The 19,583-nt window shown below is 45.4% G+C and overlaps 1 protein-coding gene across 2 annotated transcripts in view; it reads left to right on the top strand.

Moving 5' to 3' along the window:
• Window positions 1-10,583, top strand: part of RAB7A (RAB7A, member RAS oncogene family) — an 85,085-nt gene extending 74,502 nt beyond the window's left edge. For both annotated transcript variants that reach the window (XM_011950715.1, XM_011950716.1), the window contains 3 exons: window positions 2,226-2,444; window positions 3,385-3,513; window positions 9,130-10,583. In XM_011950715.1, coding sequence (XP_011806105.1) covers window positions 2,226-2,444; window positions 3,385-3,513; window positions 9,130-9,225 — 444 coding nt within the window. In that variant the 3' untranslated portion in view covers window positions 9,226-10,583. The remainder of the gene's footprint in view (window positions 1-2,225; window positions 2,445-3,384; window positions 3,514-9,129) is intronic.
• Window positions 10,584-19,583: the final 9,000 nt, after the last annotated feature.

Raw genomic sequence — 19,583 nt, 5'->3', positions numbered from 1 at the left:
GTTATCATAAGTTCCTGCTTCATGGGGCTAGGGACCTCCCTCGGGCCCCCCAGCATGTGCAGTTAGACTTCAACTTATAGTTCTTTTTCCTCATTTTAATGCTAAAAATCACACCCAGGGTGGAGATTTAACCTGCTAGTGCTACACGCAATTTCTGAAGAAGCATGTTTAGCCACTGTGCATGCACTAGAGAAACCCCTCCTATATACATACCCTGACATCACCCCTCCCCATAGGAAGGCCCTTTAAAGTTAACTCCCACACTGCTTTCAGAGAACAGCTGCCCCTTTCCTTTTGCAGTGCTAGCTCACTATGCACAAGCTAAATAAACTTTCACTTTCTCTTTGCTATTGTGTCTGGTGATCTCTCTTGATTTCTGTCATGGAAGATTCCAAGAACCCAGGTCACTGTTAACAATTTCAATTTTAAAGATCACAGTCAGCCATAGGACTGTACTTGTTGATGTTTTGATAAATATGGCCTTTACTTTTGTAAATTCAAAGTTAAATTAATTTTGGTAACTTTCTAGGAACCCATCAACTTGTTGACTTTTCTTTTTGAAAGTATTACTTTGCCTTCTCTGAGTTCCAGATGATGTATCTGAGTTCCAGATGATGAATTGGTTCCACCTAACAGTAACAGAGTTCTTATGTAATTCTGCTTGTAGGAGTCTTCCTGAAAAAAAGCCATTTGAAATACAGAAAAAGCTCTTTATGCTAATATTCATTGCTGAGTTGTTTATAATTATAGTAGATTGGCAACAATATTTTCTTAAAAACAGGAATGAATGGTTCACTAAATCTGTTGGGCAGCAGTAAAGTCCAGTGAACCTGCTCTCCCACGTCACCCCATCTGCTGTTGCCAGAGTGCCCTAGTGCCTGACGGGGTAAAGGGGAGGAACATGGGAGAATGTGGAGAGTGTCACATGTGCAGTTTCCAGTCAGCTCCAGAAAACCTCTCCACGCAAATAACTAGAACAAGACATGAACTCCTTCCTGTGTGGGAGGATGCCAAGTGTTCGTTCGTTCGTTTGTTTGTTTGAGAATGGGGTCATTTCTCCACTGACAGAGATGCATACATATTCAGTGTAAAACATTGGAGAACCAGGAGAGCACATAAATGAGTACCACCAGCAGCCCTGATCCCGTTTAGTCTACATGTGTGGACTTAGTTTATTGTATCTGGGGAAGGGAGCATTTAGTGCCCTAACCTGCTGAGAGGCAGTGGAATCATGAGAGATAAATTTGTCTTTTTTGCCCTTCATCCTTATATCTGAGTTGTTATCATGTTTGTCTGGCTCTGTTTGAGTGCCTGTTACGGATCTAGGGCAGTAAGTATACCCAGTCTTGCTCTTAAACCTAGCATGGCAGTGAATGATGTGACCAGCTTAGAGGTGGTCAGTAGTACCTGGTTTAATCTGGTGTGTGTTCTCATTGTCTTTCTCTTGATCTCTTTCTGTCAAGAGTTTTTCATTTGTTTTGTTTTTTAATTGAGGTGTAATACAAATGAAATATAACATGCTAATCTTTTTTGTTGTTTAGGCTAACTTTTCTCTTTTTTTTTGAGACAGAGTTTCGCTCTTGTCGCCCAGGCTAGAGGGTAGTGGCACGATCTCGGCTCACCACAACCTCTACCTCCCGGGTTCAAGAGATTCTCCTGCCTCAGCCTCCCAAGTAGCTGGGATTACAGGCATGCACCACCACGCCTGGCTAATTTTGTATTTTTAGTTGAGATGGGATTTCTCCATGTTTATCAGGCTGATCTCAAACTCCTGACCTCAGGTTAGCCACTGTTCCTGGCTAGACAAACTTTACATACAGTAAAATGCATAGATTGAACTGTATCATTTGTGAGACATCACCTCACTTTCCTGTATTTCCATTGCTCTCAGAAAGTTCCCAGAGTACCTAAGTTTTATTTATAGTTCAAATTTTACACACTTACCTAAATGTGACCACTACTTGGATCAAGATATAAGAAATTTCTAGCGCCCTGGAGATTGGACTCAATGTCACCTGCTCATAGACAGACACATACTTACATACAGTATTTGTGAGGATTGTTGCAGATACTCTGGTGCTGAAATTTGCTTCCTGAAGTCTGGTGTCATTTGTCTTTGTGGGTGACCTCACAATCTAACCCATTTCTTCTGGCACCCCCTGCATACATGCTCCTTGTGCTCTGCCTAGCACTCTCCCGAGGAATAAATGTTTTGTCTCTCACAGATATGGGACACAGCAGGACAGGAACGGTTCCAGTCTCTTGGTGTGGCCTTCTACAGAGGTGCAGACTGCTGTGTTCTGGTATTTGATGTGACTGCCCCCAACACATTCAAAACCCTAGATAGCTGGAGAGATGAGTTTCTCATCCAGGCCAGTCCCCGAGATCCTGAAAACTTCCCCTTTGTTGTGTTGGGAAACAAGATTGACCTCGAAAACAGACAAGTAAGTACCAACGATGATAGATATCGTCACAGACACCTGCTCCCGAGGGGCCTTGTGAATTTGGAGGGTTCTCTGCTAAGGTCACATGGCTCTAGGAAGTGCTGGTGGGAGTCTTCATCACCCTATGCCAGCCCTTCAGGCCAACTGCCTTTAAGGACTGAGACCCAGGTGACCTGGGTTAAGTCCCCATCCTGCCCCCAGCTGGCTGTGACTTTGGGCCATTGTCTTGGCTGTCTCAGCTTCAGTTCCCTTTCTGCACTTTGAAGGAGGGAATTCAGTTTTGTCATTCTCAATAGTGCCCTCCCGGTACCTCCAGGCCGTGCCTGGGTCTCCATGTGTGCAGAATATTGCTTTGGGCTTTGAGTGAAATTGCTGTACTATAGTTTCAAATATCATTTCTGTTGGAAACATAGACTCTTTGATTAATTACGACTACGTTTATTTCTGACCATGGATCTTTTTTTCCTCCCCTTCCTAAGTGACTTAGTCCTTATCTCTTGGCTGAAAATGGGCTAGGGGTTGGGGAAGGAGTGAGAATGTGTGAGTGGCATGGGTGACATCACACTAGCAGTAATGGTAAAGGGACTATAAACCTTAAGACCAAGCTGCTGGGCATTTCCTGTCCTAGGATCTCTGAGGTCCCAGTAAACACTCCTCATTTCTTCCCAGACTGGCTTCTTACTCCATTCACGAATGGCTTTTAAGTATAACTGAGGGTCAGAAGGTATGAGCTGTAGACTGAGACAGGCTTTGAGCTCTCTAGCTGAATCCTAGCTAGTTTGGACGGGTCTACAGGTCTCCTCCAACACCCTCTTTCCCCACATCTGTGTCCTCACCTATACCACCTGTAGACCAGGGACCATGACACTTCCTGGGGAGGATGGAGTCAGTGCTAGCTGCTTCTATCATGAGCCTGTGTGCACCCTACTTCTCCTTTCAGGTGGCCACAAAGCGGGCACAGGCCTGGTGCTACAGCAAAAACAACATTCCCTACTTTGAGACCAGTGCCAAGGAGGCCATCAACGTGGAGCAGGCGTTCCAGACGATTGCACGGAATGCACTTAAGCAGGTGGGTCTCCCACAGCTGACCTGCCCACTCTTGTGATGCCCGACTACTGACCCAGTCCCTGCCTGGCCTCCTGCCCTTAATCTTCTTCCCTAACCCACTCTTTTCTATGTAGCCAGAATACCCTAAGTGTTCATCTGGGAAGGTTATGACATGTTCTGCTTAAGCTTCCAGAACCCCCACTTTGGGGAAATAATCTAAAAGATGTAGAGGCTGGGAAGACTGAGACTGCCCTTCTTTTACTAGGCTTGTTCTTATTTTCTTGACTACGATTAGGAGATCAGGTCACTGGGAGACCCCTGATTAGATTGCTGCTCTATTTAAGAAGGAAATTAACTTGAATACAAATTCCAGCTCTGCTGCCTACCAATCATATCTAGTTTGGGCTTAAAAAAAAAAAAAAAATGGCCAGGCACGGTGGCTCACGTCTATAATCCTAGCAGTTTGGGAGGCCAAGGCAGGCTGATCACTTGAGGTCAGGAGTTTGAGACCAGCCTGGCCAACATGGTGAAACCCCATCTCCACTAAAAAATAAAAAGAAAATTAGCCAGGCCTGAGGTTGTAGTGAGCCAAGATTGCACCACTGTACTCCAGCCTGGGTGACAGAGTGAGACTCTGTCTCACAAAAAAAATTAAAAAAAAAAAATTATATCCGAACTTCTACCCCTTCACCTGAAAAATGGGAATACCTGCTTTTGCAGGGTGATTATGAAGATTAAATGAGACAGACTCTTTCAGCTCTCACATACTGACAGGTAACTTTTTTCCTTAGGAACAGTTAAGTAAACAACACAAAGAAGGAAGGAAATGTAGGAAAACTGTTCAAGGAATACAATACCTAGAATTTCTTATTTACTGTTTCTGTGATTAGATACAACCACTCATGCGAGTTGAAAGTCTGTTTTATGTACAACTCTGTTAGGGGCAGTGGTGATTAAGGCAGGTCACGAGGCCTCATCAGACAGTGTCTGGGGGTGGTCAGAGGTGTGACAGCTTTGGGGGGATGCATAGAGCACTTGAAGCACATAGTGGCTGTGAAGGACAAGGCAGATTCTGCTGACTCCAGGAAGCCAGCAGAATGAAGGTAATGGCTTTCAGCAGGACAGAGAGTTGTTTGGAATGGTTGCTCCAAGGACCAGGGAAATTCTGGCATAAGTGGGGTCCGCACTAAGTGTTCCAGAATGAAAGGGACAGACCTACTCAATGAGGAAATTGTTCCACCCAGAATGCCAGGAGAACCCTCAAGTGGTAAGGAAAAGACCCAAGATGCAGACTTAGCCACCCTCACCCACGAATAATAAACGGTTGTGTTTTTCTTAATGTTCATACAAGGGAATGGAAATCCAAATACGTGTAGGATAGTGTTTCCCACCTGTTTCCCTGTTGCCTGGCATCACCGTCTGAGTTTTTCGCTTCCATCACTACTCTCCCTGTTGTCTTCATGCTTTTATTTTTAGAGTTAGCCCCTAAGGAGTTAGATTGTTACATTGGAGGATCTGTTTTAGTATAAGTTAGGGTGCCAGGTTGCTTTCCCCAAGGGGAATAACATTTCAGCAGCGTGGGCTTGCTTTGTTCTACCTCCTTGCCAGCAAGCAATAGGTGTCACTTGTCACTCTGCTGACATTGCCAATCTTTGGGTGTATAAATTGCCACCATCGTGGCTACTGGTCCCTCTGAGTCCCTCTCCCTGGGGCTTAGCCATTTGGATTTTCTCTGCTGCACACAGCCAGCACACAGCACATGGTTGGGCCTCTCTCAGTTCTCATGAGCTGCTGGTGAATTGAAGTTAATTCTACTTACATCTCAAGTGACTTTTTCAACTCTGTGGTATTTTTAAGTCCTTTGAACATAGGAAAAAAGTAATTTTTTATTTGGGTATGTCATTTTAAGTTTCTGTGTTTCCTGTGTCTACATCAGATTTTTCTCTAATTCAGCTGGAGTTTGTTTTGGCTTATGGCAGGAAAGAGAGACTTGCCTTTTCTCTCAGAGAGCTCAGCCAGTTGTTTGAAATCATTCGGCTATGTTACATAAGTCGTTTCCCTCCTTGAATAGACCGTGGCCTGTGCTAAATGCTCATATGTGCTGGGATCTGTTTCTGGTCTCTCCAGTCTGTTCTGGTGATGTCCATGCCATGTTCCCTTATCTGGACTGTCTTGATTTCACTGCCTGATGAGGCAAGTTTCCTCTTGCCACATTTTTTTTTTTTTTGGGGGGGGGTGGAGTCTTGCTCTGTTGCCCAGGCTGGAATGCAATGGCATGATTTCAGCTCACTGCAACCTCCGCCTCCCGGGTTCAAGTGATTCTCCTGCCTCAGCCTCCCAAGTAGCTGGGATTACAGGCATCCGCCACAACGCCTGGCTAATTTTGGTATTTTTTAGTAGAGATAGGGTTTCACTATATTGGCCAGGCTGGGCTCGAACTCATGTTGTGATCCGCCCGCCTTAGCCTCCCAAAGTGCTGGGATTACAGGCATGAGCCACCCTGCCCTGCCTGCCACATTATTTTTTAATAATTTTGTTTCAATTCCACGATTTTCCTCTCTTACCTTCCACACCCCAAATAAAACTCTGTTGAGATTTTGACTGGAATTTTTTTCTTCAGGCCCACTGTTTTCTCCCCATTCATTCCAGTTTTGTTGCAGCTGTTGCATTAGTCTGCTCAGACTGCGTTAACAAAACCCCACAACATGGGTGGGTCCAACAACAGACATTTTGTTTTCTCACAGTTCTGGAGGCCGGAAGTCCATGAGCAAGATGCTGGCACATTTTGTTTCTGGTGAGGGCGCTCTTCTGGGCTCACAGACTGCTGTCTTCTCACTGTGTCCTCCCATGCCCTTTCTGCTGTGTGCAGAGAGAGAGAGGACACATAAGCAAGGTGTCTGTGGTGTCACCTCTTCTTATAAGGACACTTATTCTCTCAGATCAGGGCCCCACCCTGCAACCTCATTTAACCTTCATTCCTTCCTTACTCCAAATACAGCCACCTGAAGGGTTAGGGCTTCAACACAGGAGTTTTGGAGGAACACAAACATTCTGCCCGGCCAGGTGCGGTGGCTCACGCCTGTAATCCCAGCACTTTGGGAGGCCGAGGCAGGTGGATCACCTGAGGTCAGGAGTTTGAGACTAACCTGGCCAACATTGTGAAACCTCATCTCTACTAAAAATACAAAAAATTAGCTGAGCGTGGTGGTGGGCACCTGTAATCGCAGCTACGTAGGACGCTGAGGCAGGAGAATTGCTTGAACCTGGGAGGCGGAGGTTGCAGTGAGCTGAGATTGCACCATTGCACTCCAGCCTGGGCAACAAGAGCGAAACTCCATCTCAAAAAAACAAAACATTCCGCCCATGATACTATTTTAGGTCTTGTTTCCATTCCTTCAGTAAGATTGATTGATTGATTTTTTTTTTTTTTTTTTTTTTAGACAGGGTCTTGCTCTGTCAGGCTGCTACACAGTGGTGCAGTCATCACTCACTGTAGCCTCCAACTTCTGGGCTCCAGTGATCTTTCCACTATAGCCTCTTAAGTAGGTAGGACTACAGACACACCCAAGCTATAATTGATTTACAATAGGATCCTTTGCCTTTCACAGTAAACATATTCCTAGGTACTAGTGGCAATATAAAATGTCGCTATTTGTAACAGCCAAAAAGTAAGAACAACTGAAATGTCCATCAACTGATAAGTGAATAAACAAAGGACAGCTTATCCATGCATTCTAATATTATTCAGCTATAAGAAGGAATGAAGTAGTGACACCTGCTGCCACATGGGTGCTAAGCGAAGGAAGCCAGTTGTAAAAAGACCGTATGTTGTATGGTTTCATTTCAATGAAATGTCCAGCCCGGATGCAGTGGCTCCTGCCTGAAATCAAAGCACTTTGGGAGGCTGAGGCTGGAGGATCACTTGAAACCAGGAGTTTGAGACCATCTTGGGCAACATAGCAAGGCCCCATCTCTACTAAAAATTTAAAAATAGCTAGGCGTGGTGGCACGAGCTTATAGTTCCAGCTGCTTGGGAGACTGAGACTGGTGGATTGTGTGAGTCCAGGAGTTAGAGGCTGCAGTGAGCTGTGATCATGCCATTGCACTCCAGCCTGAGCGACAGAGCGAGACTCTGCCTCAAAAAAAAAACAAAAAAAAAAAACAGAAATTGCAGTCCACTAGAAGAAATGGGGAAAATTAAAATAAATAAATAATGTTTAAAAATTAAGTGTCCAGAATAATAGGCAAGTCTATTGAGACAGAAAGTAGGTCAGTGCTTACTGGGTCCAGGATGGTGTAGAATGGGAGTGGGAAGGAACTACTAAGGGGCATAGGGTTTTTTTGGGGGGGTGATGAGAGTATTTTAGAGTTAATGTTGATGGTTGCCCAACTTTCTGAATATACTAAAAACCATTGCATTGTACACTTTATGGCATGTGAGTTAAAACCCAATAAAGCTATTAGGAGTGCAGTGGCACCATCTTGGTTCACTGCAACCTCGACCTCCTGGATTCAAGCAATTATCCTGCCTCAGTCTCCTGAGGAGCTGGGATTATAGGTGCTTGCCACCATGCCCGGCTAATTTCTGTATTTTTAGTAGAAACGGGGTTTCACCATGTTGGCCAGGCTGGTCTTGAACTCCTGACCTCAGGTGATCTACCTGCCTCGTCCTCCCAAAGTGTTGGGATTACGGGCGTGAGCCACCATGCTCAGCCAAAGCTGTTATTTTTTTAAGTATGTATTCCTAGATGTGTTATACTTTTATAGCTATTGTGAATGGAATGGTTTTTTTCCTAGATAACTTTTAATGAATAGAAACAGTTCCTGCTTTATCTGCAAATCCTAAAACAGTCACTGGCACACAAGTGCTCAATGTTTAAGTGATATTGTTTTCCTGCACCCAAAAGTAGAATGCTGCTCCTCATTGGAAACATGTTACTTTAGCAAAGTCCCACTAAAATGACCATAGTCCATCTGCTCTGACACTTGTCACAGATGGTAATAAAATTCATTCACAGCTGCCTTTCTAGGCCTGCAGCATTTGGGAGACAAAGCTCTGCTAAACCTTTGGAAGAAAAAAGAGACCAGAGCAGAGGCCATTGGTCCAGAAAAGTGTATGGAATATGGGGAGGTAGGAGGAGTGTTCCAGGTTGAGAGGGCAGCTCATACTCAGCTCCAGCCACTTCACCTCGTGCACATACTGGCTGAAGGTTGCCAGATGTTTGAGAAAAACTAGAAATCCACACCATTGTTAACCATTGTCAACTATAGGGAACATACAGAAAGCATCTGAACTGGGATGTGGATGTGGTCCCAGAGCTCCCAGATCATGATCTGATTGAAAACATATGTGAACTTCTGTCCTGATTGCTCAGTGCAGACTGATGCTTCCCCTGGCAGGACACCTCTCTTCACATTGACCTGGAGTTGTCACAAAAGCTTTTTCTCTTGCTACTCCCTGAGCATGGCACCTTCTGCCAGAGTGTTCCCTTAACTGCGTGGGCAGGCTGTGCTCCACAGCTCCCGGCCCACTCTGCCCAAGCAGAAATGAGCCCCTCCTGGGCAGAAAGGGCCCACAATGAGGGCTGAAATGTTTCAATTCCCTGAGTAACCAACCTTTCTCTGTCTCCTTGTCCAGGAAACGGAGGTGGAGCTGTACAACGAATTCCCTGAACCTATCAAACTGGACAAGAATGACCGGGCCAAGGCCTCGGCAGAAAGCTGCAGTTGCTGAGGGGGCAGTGAGAGTTGAGCACAGAGTCCTTCACAAACCAAGAACACACGTAGGCCTTCAACACAATTCCCCTCTCCTCTTCCAAACAAAACATACATTGATCTCTCACATCCAGCTGCCAAAAGAAAACCCCATCAAACACAGTTACACCCCACATGTCACACACACACACACACACACACACACACACCTGACGTAATCAAACTCCAGCCCCTGCCCATGATGGCTCTTGGGGTCTGCCTGCCCACCCACATGAGCCCGCGTGTATGGCAGCAGGACAGGCCAGCGGTGGATGTCATTCTGATATGGAGTTGGCATTGGAAGCTTATTCTTTTTGTCCACTGGAGAGAGAGAGAACTGTTTACAGTTAATCTGTGTCTAATTTTTTTTTAACGGTCTTGTGGTCTTTTTACCTACCCTTTCCCCTCCCTCCTTGAAGGCTACCCCTTGGGAAGGCTGGTGCCCCATGCCCCATTACAGGCTCACACCCAGTCTGATCAGGCTGAGTTTTGTATGTATCTATCTGTTAATGCTTGTTACTTTTAACTAATCAGATCTTTTTACAGTATCCATTTATTATGTAATGCTTCTTAGAAAAGAATCTTATAGTACATGTTAATATATGCAACCAATTAAAATGTATAAATTAGTGTAAGAAATTCTTGGATTATGTGTTTAAGTCCTGTAATGCAGGCATGTAAGATGGAGGGTTGAACCCTGTTTGGATTGCAGAGTGTTACGCAGAATTGGGAAATCCAGCTAGCGGCAGTATTCTGTACAGTAGACACAAGAATTATGTACACCTTTTATCAAAGACTTAAGAGCCAAAAAACTTTTCATCTCTCCAGGGGGAAAACTGTCTAGTTCCCTTCTGTGTCTAAATTTTCCAAAAGGTTGATTTGCATAATACAGTAGTATGTGCAATGGATAAATTGCCGTTATTTCAAAAATTAAAATTCTCATTTTCTTTCTTTTTTTCCCCCCTGCTGCACACTTCAAAACTCCCCTTAGATCAGCATCCTACTATGAGAGTGAAAGGAAAACCCTCACAGATCTGTCCTAGTGATTTTTACCTTTGTTCTAGAAGGCGCTCCTTTCAGGGTTGTGGTATCCTTAGGTTAGCAGAGCTTTTACTCCTTTTCCCCACCCATCTCCCCAATATTGCCCATTGTTAATTAACCTGTTTATTTGGTTGGAACCCTGGCAGTTCTGCTCCCTTCCTAGGATCTGCCCCCACATTGTAGCTTGCTTAATGGAGCACTTCTCCTTTTTCCAAAGGTCTACATTCTAGGGTGTGGGCTGAGTTCTTCTGTAAAGAGATGAACGCAATGCCAATAAAATTGAACAAGAACAATGATCATCTGCCTTTGCCATGTCTTTTTTTCCTTCTTTGAGAGCCTTGACTCAGTAGAGACCACATGAGCTAATCATAGTCAATGCCTTACCCAGCAAGGAGCCCTCCATAAATGGCACGTGTGGTGCTTCGAGGCAGAAAGGCCCTCTCATATCTGGTCCTGTAGTGCCTGTCCCTAGTTTTTTTTTTGGTGGGGGATGGGGAGGGGTGGGTAGTTTAATCACAGTGTTGGAGGTTGAGGACCATGGATGGAGACAGCATTGTCCCTTTAGAAGATCAACCACAAACTGCTGGGGACCTCTGAGCCATGCATATCCTGTAGGTGTAACTGTAACCTAGTCTTGTGTTTTTTATTTTTAGTTGACCTAGTTGCTAACACTTAGATGTATAATTCTGCATTTGTCACAGGAGAGGAAGATTTGGCAGCAGAGACCCTGTATTCCAACATATGTAAACCCCTACCTGGAATGGAATAGATCCCACTTAGAAGCAATTTTATTAAAATAGTAGTAGTTCAGGCCATGGGTCACTTTAGGTTTTGCAGAAGTGCCTCATTGACTTAGATCTTGAATTCTACTTTGCTACACTTTTTTACATTTCTACTTCTCAGGCTCCTCAGCTGGTTTATTTCCTCATGGCTCCTCTTGGCATGTACTTTATGTGTTAAAAATAGCGTAGTTTAGAAGCTCAGATGCTGCGCAATGTGAGATTATCCACAGTGCAATTTCACCCTGGCTGGTGGTGCATGGCTTAAATCTTCTCTGGTCCTGTATTTTGTTTGGGCCTCATTAGGTGTTTGTGCTCTAGAGGGCCCCAGCTTGGGGCCCAGTGACTGGGCCACAGTGTGTGGACTCTTGTGTGATGCTCACCTCTGCAAATCAGGCATCTATTCCTCTGTGTTACACTGGTCTTGACCTTGTATGTGACATTAAAATGGACCTTGACTTTTGACCTGCTTGACCTTTATCCTAAACTGATGATCATCCTGACATTACTTAGCTTAAGATGAATGTAATCTTTAATTGACTCTGATTTCAACCATTGTCCTTACCACAGCTTACCCTAATTTTAACGGCTTTGGCTTTGAACTGACTTTGACTTTACCCTAAACATGATCACTGTTGAATAACCTCGACTCTGACCCACCTCCTGACCCTAATCATCACCTGACTTTGAAGCTAATATGAAACCCTACTATGACCATAGGTCTTACTCTCTGACCTGGGACTAATTAGTCTCATGTCCCATCAGCCTGATGACTGAGCTTGGTGTCATATTATAACCCTAAATTGTATAATGTTTATCTAAGGGATTCAGCTTAACCACAGTGGGAAGCCATGGCTGAGACTGAACTCTGCATCAACACAGTGCCTTTTTCTATATTCCTATTTAGATTCAGCATAAGCATGTGTTTTCTCTCAAAAGAGGGGAACTTGTCATTTTGCTGCAATAAGCAGTAAGGATATACTTCTGAGAAGAATATCTGGGACTGAGTTTGTCTGCAGTACTATGGATTGTTTGGGTTCATTTGTATTTGCCTCGAGGTGAGAATGAGAGATGAGTGTGGTGCTGTGTTTACATCCATCTCAGTTTGCTCTAACAAGTAATCAGAAGTTACTTTTGGCCAGGCACACTGGCTCACACCTGTAATTCCAGCACTTTGGGAGGTCGAGGTGGGTGGATCACCTGAGGCCAGGAACTTGAGAGCAGCCTGGGCAACATGGCAAAACCCCGTCTCTAATAAAAATACAAAATTTAGCCGGGCATGGTGGTAGGTGCCTGTAGTTTCAGCTACTTAGGAGGCTGAGGCAGGAGAATTGCTTGAACCGGGAAGGCAGAGGTTGCAGTGAGCTAAGATTGTGCCACTGCACTCCAGCCTGGGCAACAGAGTGAGACTCCATCTCAAAAAAAAAAAAAAGTTTTGGAAAGGACATCTGGGAATGAGTTTGTTGTACTAATATGTGCTTGTTTCAGTAGTACTCCTTCCTCAGATCCCAGCTTATTCTGTCTCCATGTGAGTGTGTGTTGCTGTGCCGACTTTTATCTCCCCCAATAAGCTATGAGGATTTGGTTTTAAGAAGAATGCCTGAGTTTGTTGTACTAACAGGAATTCTCATCCAAACTCCTACTGGGGTTCATTCTGATTCCACTCATCTTTTAGTAAGAATATGCCTTTGAGGTTAATGTGTATTGCATTGTTTACATTCATGTCGGTTAACATTGACCAGCGATAAGATTTCACCTTAGAGATCTGAGACTAAGCTTTTTTTGCACTGAAAATGATGCCTTCCAATAGCACGAAGTAGGTGCATCTTGGTTCACTCTACCTTGCATTGCAGTAAGAACGTGCCCTAGAGAGGAATGTATGTGTCCTGCTTACCTTCCTCTCACTTGTCACTCGCATGCAATTAGGAGTTACATGAATCAAATGATTGAGACTGGATGTACTTGTACTAATATCGATTCTTTTCATTAGCACATTAGACTCATTCTAATTGATTTACACTTATGATCATCCTGACCTTGATCCCCTTGAGGTGACCTTGGATTAACTTTGAAACTGACCCACATGTCCTGACCTTGACTTTTTTTTTGAAACGGAGTCTCATTCTGTCGCCTAGGCTGGAAGTGTGATCTCAGCTCACCACAACCTCCGCCTCCTGGGTTCAAGCGATTATCCTGCCTCAGCCTCCTGGGTAACCAGGATTACAGATGTACACCACCACACCTAGCTAAATTTTGTATTTTTTAGTAGAGAGAGTTTCACCATGTTAGCTGGGCTGGTCTCAAACTGGCGACCTCAAATGATTCGCCCACTTTGGCCTCCCAAAGTGCTGGGATTACAGGTGTGTTGATCCTGATCTTGAATCTCATACACAGTCATCCTGACCTTAAGCTGAAATAAGCATGAACTTGACCTTGAATTTGAATCTAGCCCTAATTCTGACCTTTGTCCTCATCCTAACCATCACCCTGACCATGTTTTGCCCTCATTTTAAACTTGCCCTTGAAACTGACCTTGATTGATTTTGAATCCAGTACACGCTGATGCTTTTCATGGCCCTGAATCTGAATCTGAAGCCAACCCTGAACATTGTCCTGGCCATAAGTTTATACTTCCCCTAAGTTTATACCTGAATCTAGCTGACCTTAACCATTCTTAAGTTAACCTTAGTCATCCTGCCATTGATGATAGTCTGCCTTTGAACTGCTCTGACCTTAAAATGACCTTAATCCTCTTGGCTCTAATCCTTAGCACTGGTATGACCTTGGACCCAACCCTTGTCCTGATGCTGACCAGCATTCTGACCATATCACAGCGTAAGTTTCAACTTTACCTTGAGCTTGAGCCATTTGGACCTTAACATGACTTTGAGGCTGACTCTGATTATCACCTTAAACATCATTCTAACCATGTCTTAGTTTTGTTTTGTTCTGTTTTTTTTGAGACAGTCTCGCTCTGTCGCCCAGGATGGAGTGCAGTGGTGCAAGCTCCGCCGCCTCCCGGGTTAATGCCATTCTCCTGCTTCAGCCTCTCTAGAAGCTGGGACTACAGGTGTCCGCCACCACGCCCAGCTAATTTTTTTGTATTTTCAGTAGAGACAGGGTTTCACCATGTTCGCCAGGATGGTCTCAATCTCCTGACCTCGTGATCCACCTGCATCGGCCTCCCAAAGTGCTGGGATTACAGGGGTGAGCCACCGCGCCTGGCCTTGTTTTGTTTTTTTTTTTTACTTGACTAAATCCTCTCCAGGTGATTCTAATGTGTAGCTGGAGTTGAACTGGTATAAAAATATTTCCTTAAATATTTTATGAACCACAAATGTGTGAGGTCCACAGCTGGTTCCTAAGAGACAGGAAAAAGTTTGGCCTTGAAAAGAATTAAAGATCTCAGCTGGGCATGGTGGCTCACGCCTGTAATCCCAGCACTTTGGGAGGCCAAGGCAGGTGGATCATTTGAAGTCAGGAGATTGAGACCATCGTGGCTAACATGGAGAAATCCTATCTCTACTAAAAATACAAATAATTAGCCGAGCATGGTGGCAGGCGCTTGTAGTCCCAGCTACTCAGGAGGCTGAGGCAGGAGAATGGCATGAGCCCAGGAGGCGGAGCTTGCAGTGAGCAGAGATAGTGCCACTCCAGCCTGGACGACAGAGCGAGACTCCATCTCAAAAAAAAAAAAATTAAAGATCTCAAATGTATGCTCTAGCCTTCCCCACCACTGCCACCACTGAGTTGCAACACTGCACAGATTTTTTTGACCCACTTTCCCTACATACATCCAACCAATATTTGTAAATGGGAAGATAGCACACAAAATCTAACTCTAGTTTATTTTTTAAACAATTGGAAGAAAGTGCAACACTTTGATCACACTTCCGAGTTTCTCATAGTGACCACTTATTCAGGACCCACCTTATTTAAAACTTGCTTGCCTGGCTCCCATGCTAAGACACCAACTTGTGTCTGAGGGCAGCCTGGCAGCTTCCAAGTGGAATGTGCGTGCTCCGAGAGACCGGGCTTTGGGATGTGGTGCGCTGAGTGCTGCTGCTCTGCCAAGTGAGCTCAGCCTGGTCCACAGTGACTACCAAGTTTCCATGTCCTGAGTTTCCTGGCCAGGTAGAAGATACGGGAGGTCTGGAGGAGAACCCAAAACTGCCAGCATGGCACATCCTGTCCCCACCTCTTTCCTTTAAGGAGAGGAACCATGTGCCTTCGCAATGCCCTTCCTCACAGTACCCCTTCCCTTTGCCAGAAGTCCTGCCTCCATTCACATTGCAGGGCTAAAGATGCCCCTTTTTGCTTATTTTTATCGTTTCATGGAAGGGAGTCAGAACTGGAATTTTGTTAGTTTTTTGGGTTCTAATTGTAGCCCGTGGGTGTATTATTACTCCCTACTTTATGCCAGGAAAGAGAAAGGGTAAAGGCTATAAAAAATCGCTAGCTTAGAGGAGGAAAAGGCCACTCTGGATGGCATATTGAACACAGGTGGTGAATTCAGTAATTGGGTTTCCATTGGTATCTGTTGCTTCTGCTTTCAGAAGCAAGCTTGGCTTGCGGTTTGTAAAAGTACCCTGGGTCCTAGGCCAGATGCTCATACCTGTAGTCTAGCACTTTGGGAGGCCAAGGTGGGTGGATCATGAGGTCAGGAGATCGAGACCATCCTCGCTAACATGGTGAAACCCCATCTCTACTAAAAATACAAAAAAAAAAAAAAAAAAAAAAAAAAGCCGGGCGTGGTGGTAGGCGCCTATAGTCCCAGCTGCTTGGGAGGCTGAGGCAGGAGAATGACGTGAACCCAGGAGGTGAAGCTTGCAGTGAACAAAGATCGCGCCACTGCACTCCAGCCTGGGCGACTGAGCAAGACTCTGTCTCAGGAAAAAAAAAAAAAAAAAGTACCCTGGGTCCCTCGTCATCTCTGCACTCCCAGGAATGCCTGCTGGGGTACTGTCTTAAGTTGTGGAAGGACAGGGAAACTTCTTGCCAAATTTCATTCCTTGCCGTAGAACAGGATCCTCCAACTCTAGACATTAACTTAGGTTGTCTTGGAGAGATCACCAAGATTTTGTTAAGTCACTGGATTCTCTTAACTGCACTCCCGGGTAAAAGGAAACTACCCTCACATCTATGGTCTATTGATTTTTGACAAGGGTGCCAAGACCATTCAATGGGGAAAAGACAGTTTTTTCATCAAATTGTGCTGGGATATGGATACCCATACCCATCTGCAAAGAATGAAGTTGGAGTCTTAACCTTGCACCGTATACAAAAACTAACTTGAACTGGATCAAAGACCTAAGTGTCAGAGCTAAAACTGTAAAACGCTTTGAATAGGGGGAAAGCTTCATGACAATGGATTTGGCAGTAATTTATTTGATATGACTCAAAAAATAGGCAACAAAAGAAAAAGATAAATTGGACATCATGAAAATTTAAAAATTTTGTGCAGCAAAGGACACTATAAAGAGTAAAAACTCATCATATATCTCATAAGGGATTAATATCCAGAATATATAAAGAAGTCAACTCATATACAACTCAATTTTAAAAAGTGATTCAACAATGAGTGAAGGACTTAAATATATATTTCTCCAAAGAAGATACAATGATCACTGTCAGTCCACCAGAAAATGCAAATCAAAACCACACTGAGCTACTTAACACAAAAAACAACAAGTGTTAGTGAAGATGTGGAGAAATCGGAACCCTCGTGCTTTGCTGGTGGGAATGTAAAACAGTGCAGCACTTTGGACCATAGTCTGGTGATTCCTCCAAAAGAGAAACATGGAATTACCATGGGACCAGCAACTCCCCTCTTGAGATGTGTACCCAAGAGAAATGAAAGCTGGGATTCAGAGAGATACTTGCACACCCATGTTCATGGTAACATTATTTACATTAGCCAAAAAGTGGAAACTAGTGTCCATCAACAGAGGAATGGATAAACACAATGTGATATGTATGTAGAATGGAATATTATTCATAAGGAGTAAGGCCAGGAGCGGTGGCTCATGCCTGTAAGCCCAGCACTTTGGGAGGCTGAGGCAGGTGGATCATGAGGTCAACAGATCGAGACCATCCTGGCCAACATGATGAAACCCCGTCTCTGCTAAAAATACAAAAATTAGTTGGGTGTGGTGGCACATGCCTGTAATCCCAGCTACTCGGGAGACTGAGGCAGGAAAATCATTTGAACCCGAAAGGCAGAGGTTGCAGTGAGCTGAGATCATGCCACTGCACTCCAGCCTGGGCGACAGAGCTAGACTCCATCTCAAAAAAAAAAAAAAAAAGTAAGATTCTGAGTCATGTTGCAGTATCTATGAGACTTCAAAACATTATTCCAAGGCCGAGAGCAGCAGCTCACGCCTGTAATCCCAGCGTTTTGTGAGGCCAAGGTGGGAGGATCATTTGAGCCCAGGAGTTCCAACTGTCCTAGGCAACTTAGTGTGACCCTATCTCTACAAAAAATAATATTAGCCAGGTGTGGTGGCACGCACCTGTAGTACCAGCTACTTGGAGGCTGAGGCGGGAGGATTGCTTGAGCCTAGAAAGGCTACAGTGAGCTGTGACTGCTGCTGCACTCCAGCCTGGGCAACAGAGGGAGATCCTATCTCTAAAGGAAAAACATTATTCTAAGTGAAATAAGCCTGACACAGGAGGACAAATACTGTATCATTCCACTCTTAGGAAGTACCTAGAATAGGAAAATTCATAAGAGACAAAAAGTAGAACAGAGTGCGGGGAGGGGGAGTGGAGAAGTACTCTTTAAAGGGTACACAGTTTCTGTTGGGGATGATGGAAGTTTTGGAAGTGAACAGTGGTGATGTTTGCACATTGTGAATATATTTAATGATGCTGGAATTGATAAGGTAAATTTTATGCAAGTTTTATACGTTTTTTAATTGAAAAAAAGGAAACTGCTGAGTGAAAAAAGTCAAAGATCAATGAGTGCCTAAAGCCCATGAACTTGAAAATGAGGCTTCACCCCCACACATTTCTGGAACTCGGCTCTGAATCAGGGTGGGGGCCAGAAATTTTTACTCAGTTTCGGGGGACACATGAGTTAGAACTCATTCCTTGGGCCTTAAAGCTGTACAAGCATCTCCTGGCAACTCCAGCCAGCTTTGCTGCTGAAGGAGGCTGTAGGTAGAGAGTGTAGAGAAGCCCCTCCCCAGGCACTCTCCCCAGTGGAGCAGGGACCTGGAAAGTCAGTGGCCTTCCTTTCCTCACATCCACTGAGGCCAGTGTGGAGACTGGGATGCTGGGAAGCTTGCCCCAGGCACCTTTGACCCTGCAAGTCCCTGGAGCTCTGCCCCAGGCAGGGCTGCAGGACCCTGAGCTGCCCAGACAACATCTCCAGGAGCACCAAGGCAGGAAACTCACTGGAGAGCTGGGGCTTTAAGAAAACTTCATGCTTTTCTTTTTTTCCCCACTTTCAGCGCCATAGATTTCCTTGGTCTGGGTGTGTTGAAGGCTCACCCGATGATTTGAGGGTGTGGCCAGGGTGGAGAAGCACACAGTGCTGGATGCTCTCCGCAGAGGCCTTTGGCCCAGGGCTTCTGCAGAAGCCGGGAAGGAGCCTGTACTTCCCGCCTTCCACTACCCATGGCTCTGGACAATGACAGGCTGGGCAGAGAGACATATATCAGTGGGCACAAAAGATCTCTTTCTGTTTCTGCTGGGGGTGTTTCTGTGTAGGAAAAGAAACCCCATCTTTCTTCACTGAGGCCCCAAACCAGCAGAACTGCTCTTCCGCCTGGCCCTTCTAGTATGTGAACCTGGTTCCTGTAGGAAGTTGTGGCTCTACTGTCCCCTCCAGAGGCCACAGCAAGGTCTGGAGGAGGCAGGGGCTCCCGGGAATGATGGGACCCCTGAGCCGCTGTGTCTACATGGGGTGCTGGGTTATGGACCGAGGCAGGTTGCTAGTTTGCACATAGACCAACCAGAGAAGGCCCGAAAAGTGGTTGCAGCTGTTCCAGGCTGTGTTTGGGAACCTACAGCTGAGTGTAGCAGGCCTGTGGCAGTTGCCAGGAATGGGCACTGCAAGCCAGGCTGTGATCCTGCTGCTCCATTCTCCTGCTCTCTGGGTTCCTTGGTGCTAGGAGGAGGCTTCTGTATGCCTTCCAGGCTTGGGATAGAAAGTCAAGGGAAGAAGAATGTACCCTGGTGGCCAGCCTGGCAGTGATGAGTGGCTCCAGTGGGGAGAGAGGCCCAGGGACTGGGGCTGGGTTCCAGGATCCGTTCAGCAAGGGATCTCTGGCCAGCCGCTACCCTCAGAGAGCAGTTATGAAGGAAAACCAGGTCAAGAAGCTGACGCCTGCCCCACAGGAGTGCACAGACTCAGAGCCAGATAGCCCTGGCAATGGGGAGGGATCTCTGTGGCTGCAGCCACAGAGACCATGTCCCTGGGGCGTGCAGTGGAGCCTTGCCGCAGTCACGGTCAGCACAGGCTGAAAACTGTACCAGTTACAGGCCTGCAGGCCAGCCCTGAGCTGCAGGTGGG

Source organism: Colobus angolensis, unplaced genomic scaffold (assembly GCF_000951035.1).
Source record: "Colobus angolensis palliatus isolate OR3802 unplaced genomic scaffold, Cang.pa_1.0 Scaffold31, whole genome shotgun sequence".
In the NCBI taxonomy this organism is placed as follows: Eukaryota; Metazoa; Chordata; class Mammalia; order Primates; family Cercopithecidae; genus Colobus; species Colobus angolensis.
This window is presented reverse-complemented; position numbering and strand designations above follow the sequence as displayed.